At 45.9% G+C, this 27,728-nt stretch overlaps 2 protein-coding genes across 5 annotated transcripts in view; one reads left to right on the top strand and one right to left on the bottom strand.

Annotated features, from left to right (window-relative positions):
• Window positions 1-6: 6 nt before the first annotated feature.
• On the top strand, window positions 7-22,858 carry MRPS25 (mitochondrial ribosomal protein S25). 3 transcript variants are annotated; one of them, XM_030840881.2, is made up of 6 exons: window positions 7-272; window positions 4,788-4,894; window positions 12,717-12,804; window positions 15,696-15,786; window positions 19,276-19,339; window positions 19,968-22,858. In XM_030840881.2, the coding sequence occupies exons 1-6, from the start codon at window positions 139-141 to the stop codon at window positions 20,012-20,014; spliced, it is 531 nt and encodes a 176-aa protein (XP_030696741.1). In that variant the 5' UTR covers window positions 7-138; the 3' UTR covers window positions 20,015-22,858. The 3 variants fall into 3 exon arrangements, with proteins under 3 accessions (XP_030696741.1, XP_060163210.1, XP_030696743.1); XM_060307227.1 differs by lacking the exon at window positions 19,276-19,339; XM_030840883.2 differs by lacking the exons at window positions 15,696-15,786; window positions 19,276-19,339; window positions 19,968-22,858 and adding an exon at window positions 13,441-13,705.
• NR2C2 (nuclear receptor subfamily 2 group C member 2) overlaps window positions 15,999-27,728 on the bottom strand; it is an 83,175-nt gene continuing 71,445 nt past the window's right edge. For both annotated transcript variants that reach the window (XM_030840878.2, XM_030840880.2), the window contains 3 exons: window positions 26,426-26,563; window positions 24,939-25,044; window positions 15,999-21,979 (listed from right to left, as the gene is read on the bottom strand). In XM_030840878.2, the coding sequence (XP_030696738.1) occupies window positions 21,805-21,979; window positions 24,939-25,044; window positions 26,426-26,563 (419 nt within the window). In that variant the 3' untranslated portion in view covers window positions 15,999-21,804. The remainder of the gene's footprint in view (window positions 21,980-24,938; window positions 25,045-26,425; window positions 26,564-27,728) is intronic.

Below are 27,728 nucleotides of genomic sequence, written 5' to 3'. Positions count from 1 at the left end.
CCTGTGAGTCTGCGCGGGAAGTGGAAATCGGCGCTGAGGAGAAGCGGCGAGAGGGCCGCCCGGGCGGCGTCAGCTTAGCTCGTCTCTACGCGTTGCTGGGCTCGCGGCCGGTGGTCCGGCCCCTCCGCCGCAGCCGCCATGTCCATGAAGGGCCGCTTCCCGATACTCCGCACCCTGCAGTACCTGGGCCAGGGGGACATAGTGTTCAAGGAGTCGGTGAAGGTCATGACGGTGAACTACAATACGCACGGGGAGTTGGGCGAGGGCGCCAGGTCAGTCCGAGCCGCCGGGTCCCACCAATAACTTGCGAGTCATTGAGACCCGGCGCTGCGCTGGCGCCAGGGCCCCCATTGCACGGACGGGCAGCTGCCCCGGGGTTCCACAGCAGAAGAGGACCTGAGGGCCTCGTCGCGCCGGGTGGGGGCGGCGCTGACGGGGAGGCCGAAGCCTCCTCAGCCACCCGTGCCCCGCGGGCGGCGCGCGGTCCGGGTGGAGACCAGCCCGGGGCGACCGACCCGCTGGCGTTCGGGCTCTTCCACCTGCTGGCTTTGGGAGAGTTGCTTTTCCTCAGTGTTGCGACCGGGGTGATACCTATGTCTCAGGGCCGATTTGGGGGTGCATGGCAGGGGTAACAGCTGCTGGCATTTATTGAGTCCTCGTACGTGCAGCGCGTTTCTGAATGCTCCTCGTGCACTAGCTCGTTTGATTTCTACGGAAACCTCGCTGTTCTCTTCACTCCAGGGATGAAGGAACGCAGGAGGTTAAGGAACTGGCTTGTCCAGGGTACCATAGTCAGCTGGTGAGGGTTCTCGAAGGACTCGTGACCCTTAGAGTGAAGGGACTGTGAGCTGCGCAGCGGCCCCCGCCCCAACTTCTTAATGCTTTTCAGCCCGCAGCAGAGTCGGGACTCATTGAATGGATTTGCAAGTGAAAGGTTTGAACTGAACCTCGAGGCAGCAGCAGTGCTTTGCGCTTTTCAGGTGTTAGGCATAAATTTACTGAGTGCCTCGTGCTGTTGCTGGGAATTCAAGTCCTGTCTTACAGAAACTTTGGGATTGGGTGTGTGGGATGGATCAGAGTGAGCCTGGAGAGCAACTCCCTGTGGAGGGTGGTCCCACCATGGCGCGGCCTTCAGTGCAGGGCTGTTCAGGAGAGCCAGCAGCTACCCCCTAGCCGTTTGCTTTCCACAGGTCAACGCAAGAACTTGAACCTACTTGGCGTGGGGTCAGCTGGGATGAGGGCTTCCTAGAAGACTCAGTCTTAGGGCTGAATAGGCACCCAGATACTCCTGCATAACCAACTTTGCATCCATCCATCCGCACCAGGAGTCACAGGGCAGAGGCCAGGCAGGTACAAACAAAGGAGAGAGACAGTCTGGATGGGCCTGCAGTAAACTGAAAACGTGCCCTGCCTCACGGGGCTATTCACTGCTTGGCTACATCTTAGCTCTTTGGGCTCCATGGAGAATTTCTGACCTGTCAAGGAGCCAGAAATTCAGATTTTTATGTAAATCTGTGGTTTTTAAATGGTCAGCCAATCAAAATAGGCCTGCACATACTCGCATGCTCAAGTATTTTCATACTCTCTGGGTAAATAGGAGCCAAACAGCCATTCTGTGTTTCACTGTTCCTAGTGATAAGGGCTTGACTGTCCCACCGGTGCCCTTCGGGTTTGAGCCTGTCAGACTTGCTCTTTGTAGCCCCACCGGCCTTTCTTTGCTTGTTCATGTGCCCTCAGCACTTCATCTGGCCCTCCATTCCAAGTGCCAGTGGCCAGTACAGCACCTGGCTAGCAAGTCTTAGGGTATTTGCTGGGTGTGTGGGGAGCTGCCTTATTCAGAGTCTGAGAGCTAAGTTCCTCCTCACCTCTGCCAGGTGTTCTTGCCCTTAAGATGCAATGGGAGAAGTAACAGCTGCTGGAATTTATTGAGTTCTGTGTCCAGCCTTGTGCCTCAGGATCCAGGTGAATTTGATAGTGATGGAGCCCAATGCTCACAGCCCTGATTGTTTGACTTACTGGTCATGTGACCCAGGGCAGTTTACTTTTCTGGCCGTTTTTAAAAAATTAATTAATTAATTAATTTTTGGCTGCGTTGGGTCTTCATTGCTGCACGCGGGCTTTCTCTAGTTGTGAAGACCTGCATATGTCTTTTTGAATTATGGTTTTCTCTTGGCATATGCCCAGTAGTGGGATTGCTGGGTCATATGGTAATTATTTTTAGTTTTTTAAGGAACCTCCATACTGTTCTCCATATTGGCTGTATCAATTTACATTCTCACCAACAGTGCAAGAGGGTTCCCTTTTCTCCACACCAGCATTTATTGTTTGTAGATTTTCTGATGATGCCCTTTCTAACCCGTGTGAGGTGATACTCATTGTAGGTGATACCTCGTTGTTTTTTTAAAATTTATTTATTTTTGGCTACGTTGGGTCTTTGTTGCTGTGCGTGGGCTTTCTCTAGTTCTGGGGAGTGGGGGCTACTCTTCGTTGCGGTGTGTGTGCTTCTCACTGCAGTGGCTTCTTGTTGTGGAGCACGGGCTCTAGGCGCACAGGCTTAGTAGTTGTGGTGCACGGGCTTAGTTGCTCTGCGGCATGTGGGATCTTCCCAGGCTCGAATCTGTGTCCCCTGCTTTGGCAGGCAGATCCTTAACCACTGTGCCGCCAGGGAAGCCCCCTCATTGTAGTTTTGATTTGCATTTCTTTAATAATTAGTGATGTTGAGTATCTTTTCATATGCTTCTTGGCCATCTGTAGTCCATTGATTCGTTTGCAAATATTTTCTCCCATTCTGAGGGTTGTCTTTTCGTCTTGTTTATGGTTTCCTTTGCTGTGCCAAAGCTTTTAAGTTTCATTAGGTCCCATTTGTTTATTTTTGTTTTTATTTCCATTACTCTAGGAGGTGGGTCAAAAAAGATCTTGCTGTGTTTTATGTCCAAGAGTGTTCTTCCTATGTTTTCCTCTAAGAGTTTTATAGTGCCTAGTCTTACATTTAGGTCTTTAATCCATTTGGAGTTTATTTTTGTGTATGGTGTTAGGGAGTGTTCTAATTTCATTCTTTTTTTTATATATAAATTTATTTTTTTTTAATTTTTTAATTTTTGGCTGTGTTGGGTCTTCGTTGCCACATGTGGGCTTTCTCTGGTTGTGGTGAGCGGGGGCTACTCTCGGTTGCGGTGCACAGGCTTCTCGTTGCAGTGGCTTCTCTTGTTGTGGAGCACGGGCTCTAGGCACAGGGCTTCAGTAGTTGTGGCACGCGGGCTCAGTAGTTGTGGTACGTGAGCTCTAGAGCGCAGGCTCAGTAGTTGTGGTGCATGGGCTTAGTTGCTCCGCGGCATGCGGGAACCTTCCCGGGTCAGGGCTCTAACCCGTGTCCCCTGCATTGGCAGACAGATTCTTAACCACTGCACCACCTGGCAAGCCCTAATTTCATTCTTTTACATGAAGCTGTCCAGTTTTCCCAGCACCACTTATTGAAGAGGCTGTCTTTTCTCCATTGTATATCCTCCAGAGGCAACAACTTTCAACTCTAACCATTTGATTAGAGTTTTACTCCCATATAGTTAAATACCATACTTAGAGAGCTCCTTACTTTCTTAGCTTTAGGCTTTATCTGTTGACTTGTCACTGTGGAAGGCAAGGATTTAGCTCTTCAAGAAGCATTGCTGTTCCCTACCGCAGCACATGCATACTACTCGACGCCCCCCCATCCTCCCAATATAGTCATTTAAGAATTTTGGATAAATCAGTATTCACTGTTAAATTATTATGACTTTGTAAACACTGTACACAGTTGAGTCAAATACTTTGATTATTTTTCCTTTTTGTTTTTGCAGTTTTTTGTTTTCCCTGGAGTTATTGTCATTGCTTTTGTTTTAACTGCAGATTCTGCCCCAATTATGGACATCTCCCCAAGCAAATGTCACACAGTCAGACCTTCTGTTGATCCTGTCTTTTTCTTCTTGAGACTAAACTACAAGCTGCTATCTGGACTGGTTGTCCTGCGTTGCCATCATGTTGGCATAAACACTGAGGCACACAGCAGTAACTTGCTCTGGGTTATATACAGCTGGGAAGTGGTGAAGCCAGGCAACCATGCTTCTACCCGTGTACCACTCGCACCTTTCCATCGTCTGGTATGGGGAGCAGGGTGGCAGCAGGAAGCAGAGAATGCATTTAAATTCGGGTCATTGGGGAGGCTTTAATCAAGAGACTAATTGCAAAGGTGCAGGCAGAATCTTAACCACTGTGCCACCAGGGAAATCCCTTGCAAAGGTTTTAATGTAATCAAATTTATCTGTGTTTTAAACCTTCTGAGTTTAGAGGTTTCTCCACTCCTTGACTGTAAAAGTATTCCCCATGTTTGTTTTCATGGTTTCATTTATTTTTAAATTGTGGTATAATTTACATAAAGTGCTCACCTGTAGATACACAGCTTCTCATATGAGTACACTGTGCAGCTGTCACACCAATCAAGACCGAGGACATTTCATGGTTTCATTTTTATATATATACTTCTGTTTTGGTGAGTTTTAGGCTAATATGCAACATGAGGTAGGAATATAGATTTCTTTTCCCTAAAATGACAAACCAAGAGTCCCAACACCCACATTCAGACAACACGTTAGTGGATTCCTGAGACCTGCTTTTCCTACCTCCACCTTTTCGCGGGGGGGCAGGGTCCTCTTAGAATCTGATGAGAGTTCTGGACTTTCTCTTTAGAAGAACATACAGGTGCATACAATTTTAGGTTAAAAACTCTCATGGGTTTAATTTCTTCTGTTTTGCAGGAAATTCGTGTTTTTCAACATACCTCAGATCCAGTATAAGAACCCCTGGGTACAGATCATGATGTTTAAGAACATGACGCCAACACCCTTCCTGCGGTTCTATTTAGGTGAGCGCAGGGCCCTCTGCCATGGCCCAGGCCTGACTTGCCTCCCATGTTCCTCCTGTGTGGCAGTCAGCGGGGGCTGAGATGGGAGCACTTGTAAACCTACGTTGGTCCTGTCACCTTGGCTGTTATACCTGGCACACAGTGACTGCACAGATCTGGTCTGTCCCTCTCCAGCCGCATCTCCTGTTGCTGCCACATCTCCTACATATGCCTCATGTCATATGGGCTAGTCTTTCCAAATTCCCTTGCTGCACTGTGCTTTGTTGCCTTTGCTCATGTCGGTTCCTTTGCTGGAAATCCCCTTTCTACTTTTCTTTGCTTAATTAAAAAATAAATCCTTTGGGACTCAGCTTGGGCACCATTTCACTCAGGAAACCTTACCTACACCTTAGATTGGACTCTCCCTTCTCTCAGGGCACGTCTCTCAGTGCTGGCCACATTCTCTTGAACAGTGTATGTGTCTGCGTGTGTCCTCTATGGACCATATGCATTTACATGATGCTCTCCTGTCCCTGTGAGGAGCAAACATGAAGATGTATTCAGTTAAATTGGGCTCAGTGCCTGGAAGTCAGAAGACCATATATTCTAGCCCAACTCTCTACTCAGTCATTCTGATCCTGAGCGAGTAATGTTCCCACTTACATATTTCTAGGGGAAGGCAAAACATCTTCCTTACACGGTTACGAGAATCAAATGAAGTATAGACTGGGAAATTCGTCAGGAAAGAAAATGATGATGTTCTTTCATTCGTTCAGCAAATATGTATCAAGTTCCTGTTAGGACCCAGGCACTGTTCTAGGTGCTTGGGGTGTCAGGGGGCCATACAAACAAAGATCTCTAGCCTTGTAGAGATGATATTCCAGCAGGAGGAGATAGAATGAACAAGAAACTCAATAACATGCTTTGTTAGAAGATGAGTGCTATGGAGAAAAGAAAAATAGAGCAAGGTGGAGGCGAGGAGAATGGTGGTCGTTGGCAATTTCGTGTATATATTTCGTGTTGGCGTTTTAAAAAATTAACTTTATTGAGGTATAATTTACCCATAATAAAATGGACAGGTCTCACGTGCATGGAGTGATGAGTTCTGATAGATGTGACGGGCCTGTGTCACTGTTTCCCAGTGAAGCCCCAAAAAGTCTCCCAGTACTGCTTTCCAGTTCCCAGTCCCAAGAGGGGCAACCACTGTTAGCAGTTCTTTTTTTTTTTTTTGGCCGCACTGTACAGCTTGTGGAATCTTAGTTCCCCGACCAGGGATTGAACCCAGGCCCTCAGCAGTGAGCACAGTCCTAACCACTGGGGCCGCCAGGGAATTCCCTCTGTTAGCAGTTCTTTCACCATAGACTAGTTAGTTTTGTTTCAGAACCTAATATAGAATCTCACAGTATACGTTCTTTTGTGTCTGGTTTTCACTTGTCTTTTTGAGATTCATCCACATTATGTGTATCAGTAGCTTACTCATTTTTATTGCTGCATAGTGCTCCATTATCAGAACATACCACAGTTTATCCATTTATTTGTTGATGAACATTTGGGTTTTCTATAGATGCCAAGACAGAGCTACAAGTATGAGGTTTATTGGAGATGGGGGGCAGGCAGGGAGTCTTCAGATGGCAAAGCACGTCTGACATCTCTGGAAGGAGGTCTGGCCAGGAGACGCCTCAGATGAGAAAGTCGGGGCTGGTCGGTAGGAAGCTCTGGCTGCGTGTCGGGCAGAAGCGGCAGGTCCTGGACGTGGACCTGGGAGAGCCGGGTGGGCTTGGCTCTGCTGCTGCTGCAGCGGGTCTCAGAGACTCCTGCAAGGAGGGTCTTGCTCGAGGTGGGTGTTAGCGGCTGCCTGCCGAGGGTGGTTTTGGGAAGGTGCATGTCGCTGTGGACCTAGGTGTTCAGTTCTCCTGGGCACAGGCTCAGGATGGGCTTGCTGGGCCACAGAATAGGCACGTGACCTTAGAAACCACCCAGACAGGCCTCCAAAATGGTTATGCCATTTGTCTCTGCAGTCCACAGGGTGAGGGGTCCTGCTGGCCCCCCATCCTCACCCAAACTGGTCCTATTGCTCATCTGCATTTCCTGTGGCTGCTGTAAGATCACCACGAGGTTGGTGGCTTAAAGCAATACAGATTTCTCATCTTAGTTTTGTAGGTTTGAAGTCCAACATGGGCTAAAATCAAGGTGTTCGCAGAGCCTTCCTTCCTGGAGGCGCTAGGGATGAATCCATTTCCATGCCTTTTCCAGCTTCTAGAGGCCCCCACATTCTTAATTTATTTATTTTTAAATTCTTTCTTTCTGTCTTATTTTTGGCTGTGTTGGGTCTAAGTTGCTGCACGTGGGCTTTCTCTAGTTTCGGCGAGTGGGGGCTGCTTTTCTTTGTGGTGCGTGGGCTTCTCATTGCGGTGGCTTTTCTTGTTACGGAGCATGGGCTCTAGGCGTGCGGGCTTCAGTAGTTGTGGCTCGCGGGCTGTAGAGCACAGGCTCAGTAGTTGTGGTGCATGGGCTTAGTTGCTCTGCGGCATGTGGGATCTTCCCAGACCAGGGCTTGAACTCGTGTCCCCTGCACGGGCAGGCGGATCCTTAACCACTGCGCCACGAGGGAAGCCCGAGACCCCTACATGCTTTGGCTCGTGGTCCCTTCCTCCATCCTCGAAGCCAGCTGTGTTCGTGTCTGGCCCTCTCCAACAGTCACACGTCCCTCTGACCACAGCCCAGGAGGGTCTCCAACTTTAAGGACCTTGTGATTAATGGGACTGTAAGATTATCCAGGAGAATCTCCCCATTTCTGGGTCCTTAGGTATAATTTCTTCTGCAGAGGCCCCTTGGCCACGTCAGGTGTCATATTCACAAGTTCTGGGGGACTAGGTGGGGGTATCTTTGGGGGCCATTCTTGTCATCACATAAGTCTTTTCAGCCATTCCAGTGCCTGTATATCTCCTTGACATTTTAATTTGCATTTCCCTGTATCTTTCCATGTGCTTATTGGCCATTCATTTATTTCTTTTGTAAAGAGTCTGTTTGGATCTTTCGTCCATTAAAAAAAAAAAAGTGGGGGGCTTCCCTGGTGGCGCAGTGGTTGAGAGTCCACCTGCCAATGCAGGGGACACGGGTTCGTGCCCCGGTCTGGGAAGATCCCACATGCCGCGGAGCGGCTGGGCCCATGAGCCATGGCCACTGAGCCTACGCGTCCGGAGCCTGTGCTCCGCAACGGGAGAGGCCACAACAGTGAGAGGCCTGCGTACCGCAAAAAAAAAAAAAAAAAAAGTGGGGGCTCTTTTCTTGTTGAGTTGTTCATATATTCTGTATTCGGTTCCTTTGTGAGATGTATTGTGAATATTTTCTGTCTGTGGCTGCCTTTTCATTTTCTTAATGGTGTCTTTTGAAGAGCAGAAATTTTAATTTTGATGAATTCCATCTTATCAGTTGTTTTCTTTTATGTTTAGTACTTTTTATGTCCTGTCCAAGAAATCTCTGCCTACCCCAAAGTCACAAAGATTTTTCTCCTGTGTTTCAAAACTGGGAGAGTCCTAGATTTACATTTAGGTCTATGATCTCGTTATTTGTGTATTAAGTGAGATAAGGATTGAGGTTCATTTTAGGTGTTTTAGATTTGGGATATTCAGCTGTTATAGCACCATTTGTTGAAAGACAGTGCTTCCCCTTATTTAATTTCCTTGGCACCTTTGTCAGAAAAATTGACCATGAATGGATAAACAAAATCCGTATATTCACTCAGTGGAATATTATTCAGCCATGAAAAGATAAACAAAATCCGTATATTCACTCAGTGGAATATTATTCAGCCATGAAAAGAAATGAAGTACTGGCACATGCTACAACACGAATGAACCTTGAAAACATGCCAACGGAAAGAAGGCAGATGCAAAAGGCCATATAGTGTATGATTCCATTTGTGTGAGGTGTCCAGAACAGACAAAGCCATAGGGATAGGAAGTGGTTGTCAGGGGCTGGGGCTGGGGTGGTGTGGGGAATAGGAAGTGACTGCTTAATGGGTACAGGGTTTCTGTTTGGAGTCATGAGAAAGTGCTGGAACCTAGATAGTGGTGATGGATGCACAACATTGTGAAGGCATTAAAAACCACCAAATTTTACACTTTAAGCTGGTTAAAATGGGAGAATTCCCTAGAGGTCCAGTGGTTAGGACTCCGTGCTTTCACTGCCAAGGGAGCGGGTTTAATCCCTGGTCAGGGAACTGAGATCCTGCAAGCTGCATGGCACAGCAAAAAAAAAAAAGAAGTATAATTGATGTACAGTAATATTATGTAAGTTACAGGTGTACAATATAGTGATTCACAATTTTTAAAGGTTATACTCCATTTATAGTTGTTATAAAATATTGGCTATATTCCCCATATTGTACAGTATATCTTTGTAGCTTATTTTATATATAATAAATATATATATAATAGTTTGTACCTCTTACTCCCCTACCCCTATGTTTCCCCTCCCTCCTTCCCTCTCCCCACTGGTAAACACTAGTTTGTTCTATCTGTGAGTCTGCTTCTTTTTTGTTATATTCACAAGTCTGTTGTATTTTTTAGATTCCAAAAATAAGTGCTATCATACAGTATTTGTCTTTCTCTGTCTGACTTAATTTCACTTAGCATAATGCCCTCCAAGTCCATCTATGTTGCTGCAGATGGAAAATTTCATTCTTTTTTATGGCTAAGTAATATCCCATTGTGTGTGTGTGTATAGTACATCTTTATGCATTCATCTGTTGATGGGCATTTAGGATGCTTCCATAGCTTGGCAATTATAAATAATGCTGCTTTAAATATTGGGGTGCATGTATCTTTTTGAATTAGTGTGGTTTTTTTCGGGTATATACTCAGGAGTGGAATTGCTGGGTCATGTGGTGGTTCTATTTTTAGTTTTTTGAGAAACCTCCATACTGCACCGGTATACATTCCCACCAACTGTGTACAAGGGTCTCCTTTTCTCCACATCCTCACCAACCTTTGTTATTTGTGGTCTTTTTGATGAATGCCATTCTGACAGGTGTGAGGTGATATATGTCATTGTGGTTTTTTGAGTTGCATTTCCCTGATGATTAGGTATCTTGAGCATCTTTTAATGTGCTTGTTGGCCATCTGCATTTCCTTTTGGAAAAATGTCTATGCAGTTCTCCTGCCCATCTTTTAATCAGGTGAAGTATTTATTTATTTACTTGGCTGTGCCAGGTGTTTGTTGCCACAAACTTTTAGTTGCAGCATGCGAACTCTTAGTTGCAGCATGTGGGCTCTAGTTCCCTGACTAGGGATCGAACTTGGGCCCCTTGCATTGGGAGCACAGAGTCTTAATCACTGGACCACCAGGGAAGTCCCTCATTTTGTTTTATGTTTTCCTTTGCTGTACAGAAGCTTTTTTTTTTTGGCAGTACGCAGGCCTCTCACTGTTGTGGCCTCTCCCATCGCGGAGCACAGGCTCCAGACGCGTAGGCCCAGCGGCCATGGCTCACAGGCCCAGCTGCTCCGCGGCATGTGGGATCTTCCCGGACCGGGGCATGAACCCATGTCCCCTGCATCGGCAGGCGGACTTGCAACCACTGCGCCACCAGGGAAGCCCCTGTACAGAAGCTTTTAAATTTAATTAGGTCCCATTTGTTTATTTTTGCTTTTATTTCCTTTGTTTTAGGAGACAGGTCCCCCCAAAATATTGCTGCGATTTATTTCAAAGAGTGTTCTATGTTTTTTCTAGGAATTTTATGGTAGCTAATGTTTATATTTAGGTCTTTAATCCATATTATTTTTGTAGATGGTGTTAGAAAATGTTTTAATTTCATTCTTTTACATGTAGGTGTCCAGTTTTCTCAGCACCACTTATTGAAGAGAGTGTCTTTTCTCTATTGTATGTTCTTGCCTTCTTTCTGGTAGATTAATTGACCATAAATGCGTGGGTTTATTTCTAGGCTCCCTGTTCTGTTCCACTGGTCTATGTGTCTGGTTTTTTTTGTGCCAGTACCTTGCAGTTTTGAATACTGTAGCTTTCTGGTGTAGTCTGAAGTCAGAGAGCATGATTCCTCCAGCTCTGTTCTTCTTTCTTAAGATTGTTTTGGCTATTCGAGTTTATTTCTGAACTCTTCATCCTCTTTAACTGAGCTGTATGTCTGTCCTTATGCTAATAGCACACTGTCTTGGTTTTTGTATTTCATGATATGTCTTAAGATCAGGAAGTGTAAATCCAACTTTGTTCCCCACCCCCCCTTTTTTTTCCAAGATTAATTTGGCCCTTGTAGGTTCTTTGCATTTCCATTCTGACTTTAAATCTGCTTGCCAGTTTCTAGAAAAAAAAGCTTGCTGGGATTTTGTTCAGAATTATAGATCACTGAGGATAATGGACATTTAAAAAAATAAATTTATTTTTGGCTGCACTGGGTCTTCGTTGCTATGCACTGGCTTTCTCTAGTTGCGGCGAGCGGGGGCTACTCTTTGTTGTGGTGCGTGGGCTTCTCATTGCAGTGGCTTCTCTTGTTGCGGAGCATGGGATCTAGGCACGCGGGCTCAGTAGTTGTGGTGCACAGGCTTAGTTGCTCCGTGGCATTTGGCATCTTCCTGGACCAGGGCTCGAACCCTTGTCCCCTGCATTGGCAGGTGGATTCTTAATCACTGCGCTGCCAGGGAAGTCCCTGGACATTTTAATAATATTGAGTATGTTTTGTGACTACTGTAAATGGTATTTTTAAAATTTTCATTTTTCAGTTCTTTGGTTAGCACCAAACAACTTTGTAGAAGTACCGCTGATTTTGTACATGGGCCTTGTGTCTTGCAATCTTGGTAATTCATATTTCTAGAAGTTTTTATTTTCTAAATTCCTTAGGATTTTCTACATACACAGTCATTACATGTGCAAATAAAATTCTTCCTTTCCAATCATTTAATTATTTTTGTGTGTGTCTTAATTCACTAGCTGATGTGGCTGTAAAATTTTGCATTTTTACTAGTAATTTAGGAAAGTTCCAGCTACTCTGCATCCTCACTAGCACTTGGTATTGTGTTTAAAAAAATTTTAGCCACCTTAATATCTCACTGTAGTTTTATTTTGTATTTTCCTAATGACTGATGATATTGAGTATCTTTTCATGTGCTTATTATTATCCATTTTTGTTGTTGTTAAATGTTTATTCAGATATTTTGCCCATTTTTTCTTTGGATTGTCTTTTTGACATTGAATTGTGAGAGTTCTTTAGTCAGGCTACAGGTCCTTTATCAGATATATGCTCTTCTTCCTCACTGAGTTGTCTTGTCATCTTTGCTGAAAATAAGTTGACCATAAATTTAGTAAGAGTTTATTTCTAGACTCAGTTCAGTTCCATTGCTCTAGGCTGTTCTTTTGCTCAGTACCACACAGACTTGATTACTGTAGCCTGTGGTAAAATTGAAATTGGGAAGTGAATGTTCGCCCATTTTCTTGTTTGTCAAGGTTGTTTTGGCTGTTTCGGGTCCTCTGCATTAATTTTAGGCTCAATTTTTCAGTTTTCTACAAAAACACCTGCTAGGATTTTTGATAGGGATTGACTGAATCCATAGACTGATTTGGGGAGGATTGCCATCTTAACAATATTAAATCTTTCTATCCATGAACATGGAGTTTCTATTTAAAATAGTATGCATGCTTTTGTACATACCTAAAGTTTATGTGTGCTCACATCTAAAGAAATACGGAAAAAGGGCAGCATAATTGGTTACATAAACACTTGTTTGACCACTAAAATGTTTCTCCTCTAAAAGCAAATCCCAAATCACCACCATTTGAGGCCAGGGAGTGTCTTGCTGTGTTCTCAGCTTTCTTTCCCTCTTCCTCCTGTTTCCAGATTCCGGGGAGCAAGTCCTTGTGGACGTGGAGACCAAGAGCAATAAGGAGATCATGGAGCACATCAAAAAGATTCTGGGGAAGAATGAGTGAGTTGTTGGGCTTGACCTGGAGAGGTGCAAACGTCTTGGCCCAGAGATTTGAGAGGGAGGAGATGGGCGTGCTGGGAGGGGTGTTGAGAGGGCGGACTCTGGCAGGAGCCTCGGATGCTGACCAGAGAGTGGGCCGGAGTCTGTGCGCCTGAACCTCTGAGCTGCAGCTCCCTGCACCGTGAAGACAAAGATGGTCCTTTCCTCCTGGGTCCACGGGAAGCTGAGAGGCATCTGAAATGTGCGCCCTTGTGGCTGTGACCATGTCCCTCTTGGGGAATCTCAGCTTGGAGCTAGTGGGTGACCAACCCCAGGGCCTGCTGTGACACATTCCTTTTCTTCCCATGAATGGAGGGAGGGAAGATGGGAAAGTCTGTCTTGAGAAAGCGCACGAAGGCACTTCAGGCCCCTTGGTCCTGATTGCCTGTCCTCAGTGCTGGGGTCACCCCTTGCTACCCTTCACCAGGGTGCAGGCCTTCCTGCGCACTCCCAAGCCCCGGAGGCCCGGGGGGAGTAGGGAGCAGCGTAGGAGGTCTCCCTGGCAGATGCTGGGGCTCACGGCTGAGAAGTCCCCCACTTCCCAGCAGCTTGGAGCTGTGTCACCCACGCCTTGTTGCTGTCTGTGTTCTTTGGCAGGGAAACCCTCGAGAGAGAGGAGCAGGAGAAAAAACAGCTTTCTCACCCAGCCCACTTTGGCCCCCGAAAGTATTGCCTGCGGGAGTGCATCTGTGAGGTGGAGGGGCAGGTGCCCTGCCCGGGCCTGGTGCCATTGCCCAGGGAAATGACAGGGAAGTACAAAGCAGCTCTGAAAGCCAGTGCCCAAGACTGAGGCCCCAGAAAAGCCCCTGGTCCTATTCCCCGAAAGACTGAAAATCTCTTTGCAATAAAAGGGTCTCCTTTACACACTTGTGTAAAAGTGTATGGGGGGGAGGGGAGGAGTTGGGCTGTAGCCAAGCTGCCCAGTGAACACCCTGCGCCATCAGGGCAATAAATGCTTCAGGATCACTGAGCAGTGTGGCATGAATCCAGTCTGATAGGCCTTTGTAGGGAGGGAAGGTGTAAGGTCGCAGCCTGGTGACATCTCGTCTCAGTCCTGCAGCCCTTTCCTGGTCTCTACTGGCTTCGACTCTTCTTCCAGGCCTTGCTCTGGAGAATAATGAAGAACTGCTGGGTCGCGGTCTGGCCGGAGCTGTCTGGCTGGTGGTATAGACGTCCTCTCCAGTCAGGCTCTTTGGGATTTTTCAGAAATCCCAGGGCAAGCCTGTGTGCAGCGCTCGCTTTTTAAACTAAAGCCAACTGACCACTGGGGCGAGGCTGTGCCAGAGGCCAAGAGGTCCCAGTGGAGGCTCAGACCTGCCTCCCTGGCAAGGAGAGGGCGCCCCCTGGTGGAGGGCGCTACCCTCTGGCTTGGTCAGCCTTCATTTACTGAGGTTTGGAAGAGGGTGTGAGGTGTCACTGGGGGTCTGCCTGGGAGTTCTTTCCTCACAGGACACTGATGTTGCTGTCACTTCAGTTGTATTGGTTTCATTCCTCAGGAGACACCAGGGCCCTCTAGGGTCACCTTAAGATTAGGTTTACTTGGTCAGGAGTGAAAGACTTGGGCTGAAGCCAAAAGCTCCCTGTGAGATGGGAAGAAAGGTAGTCCTTGTCCCAGTGTGCGACTGGGATGTTTTATATAAGTGTTGCAGACTACCTCATTAAATTGGGGGAAGTTTGGCTCCTTTCACATATGGTGCTCAGGTTATGTGATTTTGTACCAGACCTGTGTTCGGGGTGATGGTGTAAACGTCGGGGTTGGGGGGAGGTGGGCATGTGGGTCTGATGTATAATGGGTAGCTGTCCTGAATGACCACAGGCTTATGAGGGTTGTTTAACTGAAATTCAACACTTTGGTGCTCTCTCCCCCGTCACCATTTCCGAGGGCGGCTAGAAAAACCTGTCCCCCATCCTAATCCCTCCCTGGGTGCTGGTCTCAGTTCCTGCCATGTTTCTGATACTGCTCCCAGCTGGTGGCAGCCATGGCCTTCACAGTGGCTGACTGGGCTTTTCAGAAAGAGTTGGTTCCTCTTGGCCTTGTCTCCAGAGCTAGTGAGACAGAAGGACTTACAGAAATGGCCCTTCCCTCCATGGTCCACAGGGCGCCCCCAGGGTTGCTAAATAGGAGGATCGCCCTGAACTAAGCTAGTTTTTGACCCCTCTTTAGAGAGAGAATAAATGTCCAGTGCCTGACACGATGGTGCTGCTGTTACTGTTTGCGTGGACTATTTTATAGGTAGCAGGTAACATGCATGGAGATAAACACCACTGGGGGGCATTATTCCTTTGTCATCTATTTCCTACTTTATTAGTGGTAAAAAGATGGGTTTAAATTTACAAAAATGGGAAGAACTTAGTAGAGAAGATTGCTATGAGGATCTTTTTTTTTAATTTTATTTTTTTATATAGCAGGTTCTTATTAGTTACCATTTTATATAAGTGTGTATGTCAATCCCAGTCCTCTCATATGAGGATCTTGTAATTGACACATTTTCTTAATTCTGTCTGCATAAGCAGTGTTCACCAGATGGTTTTTGGCCTTGTTCTACTGAAGTGACCAGTTTTCTTCTCATCTTGAGTTCTACCTGGCAAAGCCACTTAAAGCTATTTGGCTGCCTGTGGGTTCTGCCATGAATCTGACTTTGGACCTTAGAATCCTCATCTGTAAAATGAGAGGTCAGATGACATAATGAGCAAGTTCTAAACTTCTGAAACTTTAAGAAGACGTTTTTACCCTGGATAGCAAATATCCTTACAGGAAGCGTCTGCCGGTTTGAGGCCTGGCTCTGTGCACATTTGTCTGTGCCAGCGATCTGTGCGTCCGGAGGCCCAAGCTGTGCTCTGCTCTGCTCCAGGAAAGTCTGCGTGGCTTCTGGACACCATACCAAGGAGTGGCTCCACTGGGAGGACGCAGAGGGGATGGTCCCGCCAGCATTTTCGTTAAAGGTATTTACAATCCAGTGGACCAATCAAATGGACCATCAAGGGCTAAGTCACTTTTGGGCAAGGCTAAGGTGGGGTGCAAGCTGTAGGGGTCTGACGACCAGGGTGCCTCCTTGCCACCTACCTGGGGTTCAGGCAGAGCATTCTGGGTGCCTCTGGGGGTCAGGCGTTACCGATGTTACTATTACGAGGAGAAATGAGGAGCAGGATGCACATTAGTTTTTAATTCACTTTAATAGTATAAACCTCTTTTAGGTAGTAGTATTAAGCCACAACAATAATGCCACATTGAAACAGCATTTAATAAAATGCATAAAGCTAACTCATGCACTGCAATACTCTATATACAAACACAACAATGCAAATTCTTCGAGACTGAAGACATTGATTAGATATAAAATTCAGTTTAAAAAGAACATGCTGTTTTTTAAATGCCATCGCATAAACAAAGCTGATTTCAAGCTATACAGCTTTCGACAGATTTTAAACCTGGAATTAAAATGTGATGGCATAAACAATATTTTCTATATTGTGAAGGGCAGAGGTTACAGAAACGGTCCCAAAAATCTAACACCCAAATTTTCCTTTAACACACTTCTTTTGAAAGGGCTGGTAGTGCAGCTACATTTTAACAGACAGCTCCAAACTACAGGTAAAAACTATGGTTTGTACTATGAAAATGTGCAGTTTTCAGTTATAAAACTAGTTGGACACTGGTTTACAAGATAATTGGGAGAACGGAGAGAGTGTAGAAAAATACTCCAGCACTTGAGTTGTGTGTGGCAGCAGCATTTAGAATCCATGAGTGCTCTGGTTGTTAAAATGATAATTGACTACACTTTCCTAAAGAAAAGCCATTTTTAATGTAAAGACTACCATTTCTAATTGTTATCCAAGTGTTAAGCTTTATCACAGTCTGTCAATCGATAAATATTGCTGAGCCTTTTTTCCCAGCATTATTATCAGAATTATTATTGGCTTCTTAACTGAAAGTATAGCTGGGCATTAAAAATATCTCAGACATTCCTCACCCCCAAGATACTTTTTTTAAACTCACAGTTTAATTATTCTTAGATTAAAGTTAAGGTAAATAGCCCCAAAGGAACACTTTTAAAGATTCATTTAGAGACTGTCAGGCTTCCACTTGTTTTAACTGGAGAGCCATGTTCAAATAGTGCGATTGTCACGACAGGCAAGGACACGGGAAAGGTCGAACAATCACTGTGGGATGAGGCCAGTGAAGTAGCAGGAGCTTTTGTCACATCAAAGCTATGGGAAGCTGAAGGCTAAACGACCCACCATCTCACAAAAGGCACCGAGTACTGTGGTCTCAATGAAGTATTTTCAAACATTTCAGTAAGCTTATTTTTTTTAAAAAGTAACCTGTGGATTACGTGAGTTTTTGCAGTTATCCAGTGATTTCTTTCAGCAGGCCAGCTTTCAACCTTCCCACCATTCAGGTCTCTGCTTACCAGGTGCATGAGCAACTATTGCTGGGCTGGGCCCTGGCTCCTGAGTGCTGTATCTCAGTTAAAGCCCGATTAATGGGAAAATTCCTCAGAATAGACCTGGACAAGGAAGATTTGGCATTTGTAGCTTTAAGGGTATACATCTGTATAAAAATGCAATTTTTATCTGAAATTTAAAAATTTTAGAATCATAATTCATAGAAAGGAATAAGGTCAGTGGATTTCGTTCACATGCTATATATACAGTTAGATAGTTTAAGATTTGTAATTTGTATACCATAGAAATCAGCCATCAACATTCATGCTTCCTAGAGAATAGAAAGCAATGTTATCCTGCCAGGGCCTTTCTGTCTGGAACTTGCCCTGGTGCAGAGTGGACACTGACCTCAGGGCCTTTCCCAGCCAGGCTCACCCAAAGGAAAATGGAGTTAAAGTCTCAGCAAATCCATCCTGCTGAGGGGACCATGGAACACCCACATCAATTTACTGTAGAAACTCTATCATAGATTCTCTGTAAAACAAAAGGGAAGTCTGGATACGTGGCTACATGTCTGTATACATAATATATACATCTATGTACACATACGCTATATACACTGTACATATAGAGAAGGTATAAACACATGTACATTCAGTCAGTCACACAAGCCTATAAATCTGTACACACACAATGCCGCCGAAGGGACCCCAGGGCTGAACACACAGAAGTGCCTGCTGGTGGGAGGCACAGGTGAGGAGGCCCAGGACTCTGTGTACAAAAGACTCATCCCACTCGGTCATGATGCGGAGCTAGCTTTGCAAATCTAACATCAAAGTTAAGACATTTTCCAAGAGCCGCACAACCTATGGAGAATGGAAGTGGGACAGTGAAGGATGTGAGTGTGTGCCCTGCTTTCTCCGGCCTTTCCAGGCTTTGAAGGGCACCATCCTCCAAAATAAAGGTGAGCATCAGAAGATGCCGCCTTTCATGACCTGGACTCAGAAGAGTTGTAATGTCACCTTCAGCCCCATTGCACATAAGGCCACTTCCACTGGAAAGTGGGCAATGCGTTTCCAGGCTCTAATCTGATCAGGCCCTGGAACTTGGATCCCCATCCAAAGGCTGCTTGTCAGGCAGAGGGCCGGGCTGGGAGCAAGACTGCTCTGCTTGGTGTTCCCTCAAAGGATCAGGATAAAGAGCACTATGTACAACGAGAGCCCTTCTAGTTCTTGGCTCCCTGCCGTGGCTACCCCCAAACAAGCTAGAAAGCCAGTATGCAGTGTGGCTACAGCCCTGTGCCCCAGCGAGGGTGCTGCCGCCACATCGATCAGGGAGCCATTGGTAGCCGTGTCCATTGCCACCACCTTGGGAGAGAGTCTGCATTTAATACTGACGCTGACAGGCTAGAAAACGATCCCTCTTGAGGGCGATTACATAACATCTTACAAGTGACTACACCTGAAATTAAATATAAAAACTCAAACAACAAAAGAACCCTGACCACAGCCTCAAGGCAGAGGTTAGACAATAAATAAGGTAGCCTCCCCGCCCCACCCCAAACACACATACACACACACACACAAATCAGAAGGGTGGTAACATACTTCCTTAAAAATACTTTCAAGGAATAACATGGAAAATATTTGCTTGAGTAATTTGGTCTTTTTCTACATCTCTTCCGGTCCTGTTTTATGATTATATGTAATGAACTCCACAAATTTCAATAGATAACTGTCCAACATTATCTGAAATACCGATGGAAAAGAGCCCACTTCGTCAAGAAGCAGTGGTGTACGTCTGTCCCCACCTCCCTTAGGTACTTTCCTCACGGAGGGAGGGGTGGCTGGGCCAGGATTTTCGTGGCAAAGAATCCTGATCCTGGCTTATTTCACTCAGATGCAGACTACTCAGGGCTGGTCTCACTGTACTAAATCAGAGTTTCAAAAACTACTAACAAGGGTTAAAAGCCTGGTCAAAGTTGAGCCCAAATATTTACTTGCAATCTCTTTAAATAATTCTTGACTCTGGGTTTCTTTTAACCAGTTTGACAAGAGAGAATGGACCTGCTGTCAAAGGCTTGAGATGATCTGGAGTGGCGAGAATTCAGGTAGTGTGGAGCTGATTTTTACGGAAAAGTCCACTTCAAAGTAAGGCCAAGGGGATCTAGGAAACTAATGAGGAGTGTTCAAAGCCCAAAATGGTCCACTAGAATCAGCCATCAGCAGTGAAGGGACTCAGGGAGCAGGACCAGCTTAGAATCAGCTTTTCTCCCGAGCTGTCCTGCTGGAGTGGGGCATATGCTTATCCAGGTGTTCACTGGCTCCCTGCTGGTACCACCTTCTGTTCCCAGCAGAGACTTCAGTCTAGGTCTTGGCTAAGCTGCCCTCATACCTTAGCAACCTGAGTGTAAAAGCCTCACAGACACAGGACGCCCAGGGCAGCCGGCCAGTGTGGACCTTTTCACCATCACCGAGAGCTCAGACCTGAAAGATGTGTGACACAATACGTGTTCCCAGGGAGCTGCTACAGGATCAACAGACATGCTTACATCCAAAGTCAAAAGAACAGAAAAACAGGCAACTCGCTATGTAAGATGCACACAAGTGCTACAAAATACCCTCTGCGAAAATCCTTAGCCACTTTTTGCCTTAATTTTGAAACTTAAATCACTCCAAAGTTAGAAAACCAAAAATTTAAGCTGTCAAAATTAAATCCTTCCCATTATTTTATAACAGGTACCCCCACTATTCTCCAAAATTTGCTCCCAAGGCATGAACGATAAATGACATAATCAGATCCAAACAGGAATTTCCAAGTTGGAGACACTGTTCCCACTGATTCCCACTAATGACTTCCATAAGTGCCGCCGCCAACTGCGGAATAGAGTCCCATCTTGCCATAAGCCCGTGGCGGCAGCCCGGCACCCACCTTGCTCTCCTCAGCTTTACACGGCCGTGGATGCCTGGAGGCAGGGGAGTGAGTGCACTGGGGTCTTTTGGGGTATCATCTGATCAAAAGGTTCCAGAAATACAAGTTTAGCCTCACACTGTATTTTCTTAATCTGGGCTACACAGAAAGAAAGTACAGGTACCTGAGGCAGCCTTGCTACTTTTCCCAAATGGAAATGTGAGCTGCTGCTTCACAACCAGGGGAACTATGGGCGCTTTTCTCCAACTAAACTTCCCAATAACCGCATTCTGTTCTTGTAAACAATGGTCACTATCACTTACAAGGAGAAAGAAGATGATAACTTTGGGGATTAAAGGTTGTTTTTAAGGAGCATGCAGCCTGCTTCTACATCCATCATGTAAAACGCTCCAGAGTTCGTCTGCTGGCACACCGGGGGAACCCAAGTGCGTGGTACGCCAGGATCATTGAGAGACCTGCTGACAGAGGTGCTGAGCCTGGAGACACTGAGAAACATGCCACTCAGCTCCACCACACCTGCTGCCTGGGCAGGCAGCAAGACCCGCACCACAGTCCACCTCCCAGTTCGGACCGAAGTGCAGGAACACAGGCCCTTCCCAAGGGTTATTTGGGATGGAAACTGCTGAGAAGGGAGCCCTCGCACTCCTCCACCTGAAAAACATGCAACCCCCCGCCACACTGTAGTCGGGAGGTCCCGGCAAGGGTTCAGAATGCTCACCTTGCACTTTTTGGTCAGAACGCTCCAACTGCTGTAAGTGATGGAGGTGATTCGTGGATGTTTTCAGTTGCTGCAGGAATTGGCAGTTAACATCTTACTGGTTTAATCCAATTCTGAGAACCAGTCACCAGAAGAGGCCCGAGTTCAGAGGAGCCTGCAGATGCCCGTCACAGACCAGGACCAGAGGTCAGGGAACCTGACAAGCATCAGCTCTGGCAGAGGAAGCTTCGAATTCAGGTCACCATGATTGTGCCACCACACTCCCCCTGACTGCACGTACAATAAGCTGCATCTTCATTCATTCCCGGGAATTTAGCTCTACACCAGCAACATGTGCGTACAGTTAGGAATGACGCCTTCCTTCCTTAAGCATAAATGATTGTCTCCTGTAACCCTATTGCATTTTCACAGAAATCATTAGTATTTCGGCAAAAGACATACACAGTTTTCCATTTGCCCTGCACACAGGCAAGATGTTGCTAACATTACACATTGATAAGAAGTGCTTAGAAAGTGCTAATATCATTACCCTGGTAATTAGTAGCTATTATTTCCAAGGACGTTTTTAATATATACACACATACTGTTGTTCTCTTAGGTTCTTTTAGTTTTCTTTAACTAGTCTGACGTTATAAAACTTTGCTTTTTTTTTGCCCTTTGAGAATTTCTAAATAAAAACTGAGTTAAAAGATTGTTCCAAAATCTGCTGCTTCATCAAAAGGCATTAAAACATTTCTTATGGCAGGAAAGGATCCTACTAGTCTTTTAGTTGCTACTGTCTGGGATTAACAGATAAGAAGAAACCAGGTAGGAAATAGCTAAGATACTGGAAATATTTGCACATACCAAAATACCACTACTTATTTTCTTTGTATTTGAGCGGTCCTGGGCGGATCCTGTGCTCCTCGGCAGGTGTGAGGTGTGCGCTATAGGCTGGCTCCGGTGATCTGGCCGTTATACTCTGCTGTCTCCATCTTGAGGATGTAGGGGATTATGCTGTCTATTGAAACATTGCCGATGAGACCAGTAAAAAAAAGTTCTTCTGTTATGTTGGAGCTCATCAGCCTGAGTGCTGGCAGGCGGACGAGAATCCGGGCCAACCTGTAAGAGGAAGGGTCATTAGAGAAAGGGGGGTTCGCTGCACTTCAGACTTCACCCTGGATAGGCTTCCAGGGGCCCTGTCTGCACTGCTCGGAACTGAACCAAACAAACACATTCACTGTCCCACCCTTGCTTTTCTGATTTCAACAGTTCCTCTTGTAGGAGTTTATCATGAGTGCAAAGATTATGTACAGATACGTTCCCTTCATTGTTTATAACGACTCTCCTCAGCCCCACCAAAATGAAAAATCTGAAAACCTGTCAGTGGAGGGTAGGTTAAAATAAAGTATGGTGCCTCCATATAATGAATCACTACATATTCATTAAAGAGGATAATAAAGGTCTATATCCACTGATAAGAATTCCATGACATACAGCTGAATAAAAACTTAAAAGAAGGATGTGAGGGCTTCCCTGGTGGCTCAGCGGTTAAGAATTCACCTGCCAATGCAGGGGACATGGGTTCAAGCCCTGGTCCAGGAAGATCCCACATGCTGCAGAGCAACTAAGCCCGTGTGCCACAACTTCTGAGCCTACGTGCCACAACTACTGAAGCCTGCGCGCCTAGAGTCTGTGCTCCGCGACAAGAGAAGTCACCGCAACGAGAAGCCTGCGCACCGCCACGAAGGGTAGCCTCCGCTCACCGCAACTAGAGAAAGCCGGCGCGCAGCAACGAAGACCGAAGGCAGCCAAAAATAAAAAATAAAAGAGGATGTGAAACAGCAAGTACAGCGTGACCTCACTTGCGTATATTCCTTTGTACGTATGTGTGTAAATAAAGTACTTGGAAGGATGGTCACCAGAATGCTAATGGTTGACCTCTGGGTACTGGGATTTGAAGTGATTATATCAATTAAAACTTTTTCTATATTGCTCTAATTTCCAGTGTTCTTTTAGCATTGTAATTAAAAATAAAGCAATAAGATTTTTATTTGGAAGGAACCCCGGGAGGGCACACCATGACCCTGTCCTGGCAGGTCACTGAACACTATCTGAAGCATCTCGTGGATGGGCCATTTCCATAGCCAGCACCCAGAGCGGTGGGCACCAGGACGCAAACTGCAGGCCAGCCCAGTCTTGAAACGACTGATATTTTCATAAGTAGGGAAATGATGAAATTATGGCATCTCCTTAGCCATGGAAAATGATTTAGAAGAATGTATACATGCCCACTGAATATTAAGTGAAAAAAAGGTCACGAAACCTTATTTTCTATTTTCTGATTCCAGTTGCACATACTAAGAAATTACTGGAAGTAAATACATAAAACGTTAACAGGGAAGTGGTATTTACAAAGAGCTAAAAGTTTTCTTTTTGCTTTCCAGAATGTTCTAATTTTTTCTACACTGAATGTTATTTTTGAAAGGGGAAAATATATTTGTATTATGAAAGCAGTATTCCAGCACCATCATCCATTTGCCCAGCCATGGTGTCTGGCAGGGCACCCAAAGGTGCCAAGGGGCCGACAGGCTGAAGGGTCTCGGGAAGTCAGCAAAGGCCAGCCAGGGAGGATATCTAGCTGGGCCTTAGACGCTGGCTAAGGTTCCTATCAGCAGAGATGCAAAGGATGGGAGAGGATTTCAGGAGGAACAAACAGCATGAGAAAAGGCCTAAGGATGGGACAGAGTAAAGCAATGACTGTATAAACAGGACGCAACCATTCTAGGGCCTTTTCTTTGGGAACTGAGTGTTCCCGAGTGCTATGAGAGAGCGCCCCTGCTCTCATTTCTGGCCCCAAATCACCTACCTGGCTTGCCCTCTTCTCCCCCAGGGTCCTTGACTGGACCAGGAGTAGTGATTCAGGAATTTTTCAGAAACATGTACTTTCGAAGGCCAGAGAGCTGCCATCGTCAAGGCAATTCTTGTGTGCTGGTGCTCTGCCAGCAGCCCCAGAGGAGCCTTTTCAGCCTCTTCTGGCCACAGGCTCTGTGTGGATTGGGCCCAGAGCCTTCTCAGGGGACAGCACGCCCACACGCCTGGCTGTATGAGCTCTGGTGTGGGTGTGTTACCACTTTGTATGCAATGAGACTGAAACCATTCTAGATTCATTGTGAGGTCTTCAGTGACTCCAGTAGAAAATGGATCCTGCTTTGGCAAAAGCTGTGTCTGGCCATGGCGGCGTGCCTAAAGCAGAGGCAGGCTCTCTGCCAGCCAGGCCCGCCACAGGCCCCCAGTCACACCAGAGAAACTGTCCCCCTGGGGCTGGGGCACTCAGGCCCACAGGGCACCTATTGACTGAGGTCTGTCTGCAGAGGACATGATGGGGGAAGGTGGGGAGGGAAACACTATGCTTGACAGGCCCCAGAAGTTCACATAGCCTCCAGTGGGTTAGAAGAGGTCACGAGGAAAGAGCTCTTCCACTCCTCAGCTGGAGGGAAAGCCTGCCAGCACATTCTGCCCTATTTCAGAACAACTTTCCTGGTCAAAGCTGCATGAGAAAGGCATACAGGTAACATTTTTTTCCTGCTGCCCAAACATCATAAATTTTCACCCAAATAAAGGAACTTGAAAAAATCAGTTTATGTGAGGATTAAATTACTACTTTGTCCAACCCAGTCACTCTTTCTAGGGGTCAGATTTGGCTTCTGTCAAGGAAACCCTTTTGTCTAGCACCGTCTCCTCAGTGAATGTGGGGCAGGCGGGCAGAGCTGCCGACTGTTCTGGACAAGCGGAGTCTCCGTAAGAACTCATCTCACACACAACATCAGCCCCAAAGGAGATCACGGCTCCCAACCCCTCAAATTAAAGAGCAATAACCCAAGGTCTCACCCAGTCACCCAGCAACACTGGGATGGCCTAGGACTCCTGACCCTCCCCACTCCATTTTCAGCCGTAAAATGCAAGAATTAAAGTGTGATCAAATGGAGGCTCTACCAGGCTGCCAGCAATGGGAAGGCCAATGTAACTGATATCTGCAGCTACAGATCCAGCCTCGCCCCCATCGTGCCGTGTGCCTCACCGGTAGGTGTCTTCCGAGTAGGTTTTCTGAACATAGTCCTGCAACTCCATCTGTGCCTTTTCTTGGAATTTTTCAATCTGGCTTGTGCTGGTCAAACCTGGATGATCTGAAAAAATAAAAGTACCCCAAATTGTCTTCTGTATTTGGAAAGCCTCATTTGCAGACGTCTCAGTACTTATTTTTAGTAAAACTTCTGACAAATTTCTCAAGTGCAATAGATTGAGCTCTGAAGGCTGGTCTAGTTTGGATACTCTTGCTAGAACACTGGCTCTTCCTCTGTGCTCTGCCACACCTGAAGGTTCCCAGGAGAGGTGTGGCCCCTGGGTGCTCACACCAGCCTCAGCAGCCCCACTGGGGCTGGTTCTAGACCTGTGGCTTCCTTCCTTACTCCAGACAACATATACCACATGAAATTAGAAATTATCATCTGCTCTCTAGATATTTAATCACATAGTGTCTCCCACTTTTATTAGCTATTTTGTTATTCATGAGTAGGGGACCAGGGCAGTGGGACAGAGAGGTTAAGCTGGGTCCACCCCTGCTGTCAAGGACAACAGTCACCAAGTGGCCTCTCAGGTGGCTCAGAGAGAAGAGCTGACGGGGAGTGAGTGAGGCCAGCCCGGTCGACTCTTACTTTCCACCAACAGTCCCGCTGCCTCTTCTTCATCTGCTGTGACCACACCTTTTGGCATGCCCTGCAGCTGCTGCTGCTACTGCCCTACAGAGACTGTGGGTAAACTTGTGCAGTTTCAATCTGTACTGGATTATAAGTGCTAACATACCTAAAAATTAGCAAAGAGCAAAACAGAACAAATCAAAACAAAAAAAAGGACACTGGGTGGTAGTATAGTCATCCCTCGGTATCTACAGGGGATTGGTTCCAGGAACCCCCCATGGATACCAAATCCACTGATGCTCATGTCCTTTACGTTAAATGGTATAGTATTTGCATATAACCTACACGTATCTTTCCGTATACTTTTAAATCACCTCTAGATTACTTCTAATACCTAATACATTATAAATGCTATGTAAATAGTTGTACCTAGTTGCTGGTGCGTGGCAAAATAAATTTTGCTTTTTGGAACTCCTGGAATATATTTTTCCTTGAATATTTTTGATGCACGGTTGTGAATCCACTGATACGGAACCCGTGGATACAGAGGGCCAAATGTGTACTCAATTTTGTTTGCTGTAGTCTTATTTAGCCAATGGCTTAGTTAGGATACAGATGATATCTATTTAGCATATGAAGTTACCCGGCACTACAGCATGTTTCTTTGGGAATATAAAGACAGGACTTTAAAAGAACGTATGTATTTATGTTAGCTAGCAAAGCACACATTACGGGAACATTCAGTCACACACAGTGTGGCAGGGCTCTCTCTACACTGCTGATAACCTGACAAACATGCTCATGTTCAGAAATATCAGTAGACACAGGTGGAAAACCGTCGTTGAGTGACCGTGACCACTGCATATCTTACCGGGGCTAAAGAGAACTATAGCTTTAAGGTATGCATACTCATAGCCGTCTATATCCAGCTTCGCCATACTGTTACAGAACTCCTGAAGCTTCCAGATGTGCTCCATGACTTGCTTTATCCGGTCGCCAGAAAGTTTATCTAGAAATCAACATCACAGATCCTCTGAGAAAGGCTAATGAGAGCAATAACATGAGCTTCTTTGAGGGGCCACATATTGAAAAAAATGAGAGAATAATTTCACTTTTAAATGAAAAACCAGTTATCTCAAGAGCCTCATTTTCCAGTTATAGGTGAAGTGACAACAGGCACTCAGATTCCACTCTGTTAATATTCTGCCTCAGTAACGACCTCCAAGACCAGTGATTCTCCCCGGCCCCACCCTGGGCAGCACCTTTGGCCTGCAGGTGCTGAAGGCCCACATGCCAGTTCTTATCAAGGTCAATTCTTTCCAAGTCTCTGCAGGCACTGAATAAATATTTGCCAACCTGAACACGTTGGCATTTTTTAGTTGTCAAAATAATTTTATCCGTTGTCTGATTTAGTCTTCATGACAGTATCTTGCTGAAGGCAGTATTATCATATTCAGTTAAAAATAAAACTAAAGCTCGTTTGCGAACAAACCTAAAATTCAATAAAATGTTACAGCGTTTTAAAAATCACCATTATATAACTATTCCAAAGGAATAACTAGAAAAACGAAGGTGTGACTAGGTGACTCACACTCCTAGGTCTCAAACACTGGGATGACTGATTGAAAAAGCAATTCAACTCCACCTCAGATGCAAGTGTGATCTGCAGGGATAGTCTAGACACTGGGCAGCGTGGGCTCCCTTGACAGTGTCTTCAGTGTGCTGCGGATGTGCAGCTTGTGGAGACCACCCCGGCTACTCCCCAGCCCTGATACGGCTGGGACCTGACCACCCGATGTCAGGTGGTTGCACAGATCTCATAATAAGAGACTCACTTGTTCATTCATGCTCTGGACTAGGGGGTCACATGACCCAGGTCTGTGCCCCAGTCCCCAGCTCTTCCACTTGCTGCTTCATCCCGGGCAAGCCAGGGACCTTACTGGGACCTGGTCTTCCCATATGTAACCCTGACATAACAGTTTCTACTGTACAGGGTTGTGAGGATTTGTGAGATACATGAAAGGGCAACCTGTCAATGAAGCTGAAAACAGAAGCTGTGACTGTTCTGCAAACATCACTCAATGTCTGTATGTCAGAAATCAGCACCTTTTCCCAATTATTTTTTTCCTTTCCTCTTCATTATATGAAAAGAAGGCAGTCGGGTAGAAATTTAA

This window comes from Globicephala melas, chromosome 11 (assembly GCF_963455315.2).
Source record: "Globicephala melas chromosome 11, mGloMel1.2, whole genome shotgun sequence".
NCBI classification, from domain to species: Eukaryota; Metazoa; Chordata; class Mammalia; order Artiodactyla; family Delphinidae; genus Globicephala; species Globicephala melas.
Note: the sequence above shows the minus strand (reverse complement) of the source record. Positions and strands in the feature narration are given on the sequence as shown.